General features: G+C 48.7%; 1 protein-coding gene across 1 annotated transcript; it reads left to right on the forward strand.

Moving 5' to 3' along the window:
* Positions 1 to 1,636: 1,636 nt before the first annotated feature.
* On the forward strand, positions 1,637 to 5,079 carry LOC308071985 (heat shock factor protein 5-like; the record flags this gene model as incomplete). Its single annotated transcript, XM_080408223.1, has 3 exons — positions 1,637 to 1,735; positions 2,332 to 2,842; positions 4,321 to 5,079. 3 exons carry the CDS (start codon positions 1,637 to 1,639, stop codon positions 4,335 to 4,337), a joined length of 627 nt encoding a protein of 208 aa, XP_080264349.1. The 3' UTR covers positions 4,338 to 5,079.
* Positions 5,080 to 8,683: the final 3,604 nt, after the last annotated feature.

Below are 8,683 nucleotides of genomic sequence, written 5' to 3' on the forward strand. Positions count from 1 at the left end.
CTGAATAAACTATTACAGAGGGGAAAAAAAATGCAAAGCCTCTTGAGAAGATGACAGCATGAGCTTACTAGAATTGTAGGCCATTAATTCCTTGGGTAAAGCAGCATCCTTCTGTGGTGCTGGATTTCAGCTTTGATGACAACATTGACAAAATTTCTGCTTCTGGTTTAATTTGAAGTGTGAAACTCTGTTAGCAACCCCACCCAAACATCATTTTCCTCACTTCAGCTATGCAGAAGAGCAGAGGAATATTACTTTCAGTTTAAAAGTAGGAACAGTTTCCCATCAGTTTATTCAATTTTGCCCCTTTCTGGAAGTTACTGCGCTTTTACTTGCCTTGGTGGTTAGGGGCTGTGCTGTAAACCAAAGCAATAAGGACGACTTTAGTTAAAGAAGAGGTTTGGTTTTGTACCTTCTTGCTAAGAAATCTTACGACAACTCCAAGATAATATATTTGAGGTCAAGATAATATATTTGAGCTCACAAAACACACAGGTGCTCAGTCTTCTCACTGTCTTGCTTTGAGGGCAGCCAAGACAGAGGAATGTCATTTTCTTCTGCCACTGCTGGTGACCTGTGGGCAAGATGCAAGCAGAGAGAGATCACCGCACTCTTCCTTCCCTGGCTCCCTGCTCTTCTTTGCCTGTTGGTTCATAGCAGATTCCTGTTCTGCAGCGGTAAGGATGGTTCTGCTGGCTCCTGCAGTCTGCCTGCAGTCACAGCTGACAGCACAAGGCTGAGAAGAGGGCAGATCTGCACCAGTGCAGCTCAGGCACCGCCTCAGAGCTGTGCCAGCGCACAGTGCAAGCACTCGCAGCGACAAAGGTGCCGCTTTAAGAGTTCTAGTCTTTGAGAATGTAGCTAATCTTGTTCTTTTTTCCTCTCTCTTTTCTTCACACATACGCACCCCCCCACACCCTCCCTTAGCCAAGTAACATTATGGTACCCAAAACATCCTGTGGCAATCAGTTCCCCGGTTTCCCTGTGATTAAGTACCTGATTTGATTTCTCCTAGTTGAAATCCTCCATTAGTCGTGCTTGCCTCCTTTACACTAACTACAACTTTACTACCTATCTTTTTATACAATAACCGCCCCTCTGAAGATTCCTTCTTCAGCATTTCCTTCCGCTGAAGCTAGTTCTTATTCTCGCTGCTGATTTTCTCTGCCCCATTTTAACTCCACCTGATCTGTTCTGGCGTGGGGATCAGAGCTGCACAGGTCTGGGGTGGGTTTAGGGCGAATGTGACACAATTCCCGATTTGTTCCGTGTTCCTCTGCACTCTTTATAAATTTGCTTTTCCTTTTGTGAACTGCCAGTGGTTTTCAAGCCGACACTTTGCAACACCTGCTCTGCCGGCTGCATTCCTCCCGGCGGGGTACGCACCAGCCCGGGGTGCCCCCGGCACACGGAGCAGCTCCCCAGCCCCCGCCGCCCGCACCCACTCCGCCCCCTCCGTCCCCGCCGCCCGCACCCCGCGGCAGCCGCGGCGGCCCGGGCAGGTCCGGCTGCTCAGCAGAACCCGCCCCCGCCCCGCCCCTCCCGAGATCGCCCCGCCCTGGGATTCGCTATTGTGTCACGTGGCCCTGCGGCCCCGCCCCCTTTCCCGCGTGCCGTCCCGGGGCGCCGGGCAGCCATGGCGGGGTGCGGGGCTGCGGAGCGCGTGTTCCCCGCTCTGCCCCGCCTGCAGCCGCTTTCCACGGCCCGGCGCCCACCCGCGCCGTGGTTCAAGGAGGTCCAGGCTGCCCCCGGGACGGCTCTGGGCTGGCAGCGGGGCCGCCCCGAGCGGCAGCTTTCAGCCCCGGGCCTCAGCCGCCCGGTCGCTCACAGAAGCTACGGGAGATGCTGGTGGCAGCGGAGCTGAGGGGCCGGTGGCGTGAGGGGACCGGCGGGGCGGAAGGGGTGGCCGAGGGGACTGGCGGGGCGGAGGGGGATGGGGGGGCTGAGGGACGTGGCCCGGCTGAGGGGACTTGGGGAGCTGAATGGACGGGGGGAGCTGAGGGGGATGGCGGGGCTGAGGGGGAGCCGAGGGGGATGGCGGGGCCGAGGGGGGGCCGGGCCGAGGGGATGGCGGGGCTGAGGGGGGGCCGGGCTGCGGCCGTGCCGTGCCGGGGGACCGGGGCGCTGCGCGGACCAGCGCCGCGGCGGGGCTGAGGGCCGGGGGCCGCGCGCGGCGGGCAGCGCCTCGCAGGCGGGGCCCGTGCCGTTCGGCGCGTGGCGGGGGAAGCGGAGGCCGCGCGGGCGGCGGTTGAGCGCGGCGTTGGTGCCACCTACCGACACGGACGCGTCGCAGCAACCCGTCCCCGTCAGTGCCGACACCTTCCCCGCCAGACTGTGGCGGCTGGTCGGCAGCCCGCGCTGCCGCTCCGTTCGCTGGGTGCCTCCGGCCAGGGGCTGCTCATCAACCAGCCGCTCTTTGGGTGCGAGCTGCTGGGCGCCGGGCCGGCCGTCGCCGCGCAGCCGGGTGGCGACGGGGCAGCGGCAGCCGCCGGTTTCAGCAGTTTCATCCGGCAGCTCAGTCTCTATGGCTTCCGCAAGGTGGGGATGTTGCCGGGGAGCAGTGTGGTGGGGCCCGGGCCTGGGCCGGGCCCAGAGGGTGGACAAGGCAACGGTGGCAACTGCACCGGGCCCCTGCATCACTTCCGCAGCCCCCACTTCTGCCGCGGCCACCCCGACCTCCTCGTCCACCTGAAGCGCCTGACAAAAGGCAACACGGCGAAGATGGCAGCGGGCCTGGCTGTGACCAGCCGCCCACCCAACCGCTTCCAGCGCTTGCTCGGCACGCCGCTGAACGGGCAGCCGCTGCCTCCGCCCTCGACGCTCAGCAATGCCAACAGGCCTGGTGAGTCGGAGTGGGCCATGTGGGGTCTTGGTGGGTTTTTGAGAAGCGCTGGGTGGCATGGGATTTGAAAATCAACGCTCTCCTGAGGGAGAAGGGTTACCTGTCCTTGCCGGTGGCATCTCAGTTCACCTGGTGTAGGGAAACTGTTATTGTTTATGCAGATAGATCTGCTGCCAGTAAGCATGAGTAGCATGGTTCACATGTATTTCAGGCTGCCTGTAGACTACAGTACAGTCTCTGTTGCGTACTACACTAAGAACACCCTTGCTCGATCTCTGGAGCTGTCACAGCTCTACCAGATGAACGTTACTGCTTCTTGCCCGTCAGTAAGGATGCCCATCAGTAGGGATGCTTAATAAGCTGTCATTAAATGTGTGTGAAACAGTGAGTCATGTGAAGTGGTGACTAGAGCATCCTGTTAGTTTTGTGCAAAGGAGACAAGACCTGGTAGTAAGATTTTTGTCAGTTGTCTCCTGAAAAAGAATTCACAAGCTACATAGTTTTTAAAATGGATTGAATGAGTAGGTGAGAGCTAATTAGAAAATAATACTGCTGAAAAGCCCTAGAACGTGTTTTCTTTCTTTCTAACCCTCTTTGAGAGGATCTGAGTTTTCCCAAGACAAGTGTGAGCCCTCAGGATTATTCCACAAGATTTGTATCGGCCCTAAAGCTTTGTAGTTGGCGCTGTGTAAGGAAGATGTGAATATCTTGCTTTGCAGTGCTCTTGGGCTGCTGCCAGAAGAGCACTCCGGCTTCCCATTCCCTTGGTGGCATGTTAACTGTCATCTTCCTTGCCGCTGATACAGCAACGTGTTGGTTCAGCGCAGTGATCGGAGAAGACTTTAATAGCCTATTTGTGGCTGGCTCTTGGACCCGAGTGATGCACCCCATGGGTGCAGAGCTGTAAGGCGCGGTGTAGGAGAAGCGGCAGGACTGTGCGACCAGGAGAAGGGGAGAAGCAGTTGACGGTACTGCTCTCTGCAGCACCGGCTGGCATTTAGAGCAGAGTAGGGTATCCCCATACTCTTGGTTACTGTGTCAGGGTAGGAACTATCATCTAATTCAAGTGGTGTTTTCCATGATGTGTGTGGAACTGCACGTGCAATACCAAGAAGACAAAATGAAGCATCTGAGAAGGGATGGAACTTATTTCAGTAGGGAGGCTAGGAAGCATTTAAACTAATGATTTGATGTTAACCTTGTTAAGGCTAAGGTGAGTCATTGCAGACTTCAGTGACATGTGGTTTGTCTGATGTAATGCAGACCATTGGTAAAGGAAATTATGAGAAAGAGATGACTCTCTCATTTTTTGTCCTCTGTTTTTATGGCTGCAGTTTCAGAGTTTTTGCTCTAGGAGTCTCATTTTCTAGAAAGACAGAACAAGGAAAACATTGGGGTTTCTATGCAGTCAAGTTCTGACAGGCTGACAATGCACTGTGCGCTCTGTACTGACTGTTCAGGGGCACGTCTGTTCCCAGTGTCTTGCAGGGTGTAACGCTCTGTTAAACATTCAGGAACAATTCCTGGACAGCAACTGGAGGTTGGTAACTTGGCATCCCGTGGTGTCTTGTTTACGTGTTAGAACTAGATAATCTTCATGTGCCTATCCAAAGGTAAAATATAAACAAAAGAATTTTCATACCCCTGTTCCTTTTCTGTTTATAAATGGTGAAAGTACTGAACAGGAAATAAACGGTCCTATACGTTAAGTCTTAGCAAATCTTCAGGGTCAGCTGGTATTTATTTAGTGATTCTTAATGATTAAATGGGAACTTGCAGAATAATGACTGTATGTTAGTGATTTCTTGAATTAGTTTTCATCAGAGGAGTGCAAGAGGTAAATGTGAGGCTATTTTTAAAAAAAGTCCTTTTGAGTGAGAATTGGAAACTACAGGTCTGAGAGAGCCTGGCTTCTAGATAAACCCTATTGACGTGAACCGTCCTGAAACTCGTAATTCTCATGGCTAAATGCAATCCTGCAGGGGAGTCACAAATGCAGTAGTTCTTGCAGAAATCAATGAGCACAGGCGTTTGCGGTGTTACTGTCAGTGTTTCCACAAAGTCACTAAAACAGAAATTGAGCTGTCATGGTATAAAAGCAAATACCATTTCATGAAACAGTAACTGTCTGAGAGAGGAAACTATAAAATAATAGAGAAGAATAAAAGGACTATCTAGGAAATAACAAAATGGCAAAGTCTGGGATATTTTAGTCTGCACTGAACTAGTTGAGCTGACTGCGAAAAAAATTGGCTTTGAAATTTTTTTCTTGACCAAATAAATGACTTGTCATAAAGTACTTGCAAAGTCCTTTGGAGGATTTTGACATTGCCCTTCCCTTAGCTGTTTGTGAGCTATCAGTAGTGGAGTTTGGTCAAATCTTGCTTTATGATGTCCCTTTTTTAGAATGTATTGTCTGATTTAACACACCGTACTTTCAAAATTGCTTTTGTTTGGTTTAGTAAGTTACTACACATTTTGATTTATAGCACATTTCTAAATATAGGTAACTCGTTACTGCCAGTTTAAGGAGATTGAATGCTACGCAGACACCTCTGTGTTGGCGCTTCGCTCGTGTGCCACACAGCAGTTACTGCATGCTCGGGTCTAAGAGTACAGTCTCCTTTCTGGATTAAGTATGCTGGAGCAAAGGTCGTCTTCCTAAATCATGTTGTAGAGCCTTGGCTCCTCATATTGCCTTTCTTTGCCTGTGAAAACTCCTTTCCTTAACACTTGTTTCGCTTTATTTTGTACCCACTGCAGGACTGCTGACTGTAGGACAGTTTCATCAACTTTACGGTCAAGGTGTTTTCTCTCCTTACTCCTACATGGCAACCTCGTGCCAAGCCCCCAGCACTTTACCAGCACAAAGATTAGATGCGACTCCAGTCCCTTCCACTTGGATCCAGCAGGGTTGCTGCCAGGGCAAGGGGCTTCCCCAGCTTTTCCAGATAAAGGGGCTGCCTTTCCTGTACTCCAGACACTTCCAACAGGAGCCACGTACACACTCCAGCCTGCGGCTTCGCTTCCGCCACTTCAGCAAGGGACCCAAAGCGTTGCCGCATCCATTGCAAATTGCAGCAGCTCTGCATCTTCAGTGCCGTACTCACAAATCTGCTATCCAACAGGTATGAAAAAAAATTTCTGCATTTGCTTTTCAAAAATAGATTTTAAAGTGAGACTTTCAAATATTTTTCTACAATACTCCGCCATGTGTATATCTCAAGTGAGAACTAGAAAGTGTCAAGTCTAAAAGGAAGATGGACCTAAAGCAAAAGGAGTTTCTGTTTGGTATTCGTGTCCTTCCTCCAGATTTTGTGTGTCCCCTGGTGATTTTCTGGATAGCCTTTCTGTTGAGGTGAAAGGGCGAGGAGAAGAACATTTGTCCAAAACTAGTCGGTGTGAGGCTAACTTTCATTTTTGTTTTTTTAATTAAGCAAAACTTGGACAATGATATTAAAGCACTGAGACCTTGTTAAGAAGTAGTATCCTAGGCCTTGGTCTCATGTTTTTCCAGGTTAAGGTTTTAAACTCAAAAATCAGTCAAAAGTATTGTGCAGAACAGGGGTCCTCAAACTTTTTAAACAGGGGGCCAGAGCGCGGATTAGGTGGCAGGAAGTCATCTGTGCCTGCTTGGCTTCCCCCTCCAACCCCCGGCAGGGGTGGTGGTGGTGTGGGGGTTCTGTAAATACGGGGGGCTGGACTGAGGACCCTGGGGGGCCATATCCGGCCCGTGGGCTGTAGTTTGAGGACTCCTGGTGTAGAATATTTCATTCTGCTCATACTGTTTTTGTATCTGAATTTTTTTTCTTGCTTAGCTTCTTTATGTTGTATTTTTTGATGCACTGAAGACTAGAAAGTACAAAAGTCTTGGCTCCTTTCTTTTTTCTAAATTATTTCTGCCACAATTGTCAGTCTCACTTAATCACTCAATTACAAAATAAATCAGTCTCACTTAAGTGTTTTTATTCTTCAGAAGAGGAGTTGAAGCAAATTACTGTTCTTTTCCTTGCCCTTACCTTGAATGGGAAAAATCACATGATAGGGTATTTTCTGGGGAGTGGTGGTGTATTTGTTGTGGGTTTGTGGTGTTTTTTTTAATTTCCCTAAAACTTCTGAAATTCAGAACAGTGACTCTTGCCTTGAACAAACTAAAGCTCAGTTATTATTCTTTCCTTCTGCCTGCTCCTCCTTTGGCAGCCGCACCTTCACAAAGACAGCTATCTATCCCTGTTTAGAAATCCTACACAGTGAAATCATTACATCTTTTGTGCATCTCTTCTGAGACCTCTGCTGAGAACATTTCAGACAATAATCACTAGTTTCCGTAACGTCATTTTTGTCAAGGAAGGGTTCTGAGGAGCTGGGCATTTCTTGTAGACACACTTAAATGTTTAAGAGACAGGCAACTCCTGCCACGTGCTCCTTATGCAGAGATTACTGTGGTGGCCAGAGTGTGGAGCCTGCCTTACCAGCTGCTAACTATTAAGTCTTCTCCCAGGAGCAGGTGTCCTGAGAATCATAGAATGGTTTGGATTGGAAGGGGCCTTAAAGATCAGCAAGTTCCCACCCCCCTGCTGTGGGCAGGGACACCTTCTATTAGACCAGGTAGCTCTAAGCCTCATCCAGAATACTTGCTTCATTAAGGTGGGAGGTGGTCCCCGCTTTGCGTTTCTATCGGTACAGAGCATAGGCTGAAACTCATCATGATGAATTGTAGTTGTCTCTGTCTCAGCTAAGGCCCCAGCCCTCTCCCGTAGTCAAGGGAAGGAAAGGGGCGTCTTGGGTGCGATTTCACGTAGCTCGGTTTAGAGTTTGTCTTGGGGTAAGATTACTGGTGTCCTGGAAGTGCCTGTTTTGAAGTACTGCCTGCAGGGGAGCTGAGGGAGACCAGCGTAGATTTAGACATGAATATGGAGATCTCTCTCACTGGATGACGCTCCTTTTGCTTTAAGTTTAAAGGACAACTTGGCTATGTTGCTCAGGTAGAATCTTCTGGGGTGGGAGGTGGGTGTGAGAACGCAGTGAAAACATACCAAATTTTGCAAGGTGTAATCAAAACTAAAATACAGAAACTTAGGGAACCTGAGGCGTTTGAAACCTCCAGTGAATTAATTAGCGTTTCTGAGAGTGTAAGTGACATTTCACTGGAGTATGATAAATCTTTTAATTTTCACTGTCACTCTAGGACTGTCTCAGTGGTTTTACTTCTGTGCCTGTGTATCTCTTAATCTCTCCGCTATCCTTTCTTCTATATATTATAACATACAGAATGCTGAAAGTGTGTTTCTTCATATGTCCACATGAAAAAGTCTGGTTTCCTTCATCATGAGAGCACAGCAGCAAGATTAGTTTGTTTGGAAAGTGATAGTTAACCTTAAGATACGTATTTAGTAAGTGAGAGAACTAAAGAATGTATGTTCAATCTTATGCTTGACTCTATTCATTTCACTTTTGAAGTCCCATTAAATGAAATCAAAGTAGAACTTTGTCAAAAGATTTCTTTTTGTGTGTATTCAAACTTGTTTGTTAACTTCCGTGACCAAAAGATTTCCCTGGTTTTTCATTATGATTCTTATTGAAAAGTCAGTAACATAAAATATGCTCATCTAAGTCTTTTTTTTCCCCACTAGCCTTAGACCATAATTAGTTTAAGGATTTAGTTCTGTTTACTTTCAACTATCTGCAAAACCTTTGACAGTAGTAGAATCACGTCAAAGAAATGCGTTGAAGCTTTATTATCTGAGAGTGTCTAATAATGAAAAATCAGTCATGGAGACCATGTGAGAAATATTAGTTATTGGTGCCACCTGACAGTGCAAGTCCAGTCGTGCCTTTTGA

Source organism: Falco punctatus (genome assembly GCF_963210335.1).
Source record: "Falco punctatus genome assembly, chromosome: 12".
Taxonomy (NCBI): Eukaryota; Metazoa; Chordata; class Aves; order Falconiformes; family Falconidae; genus Falco; species Falco punctatus.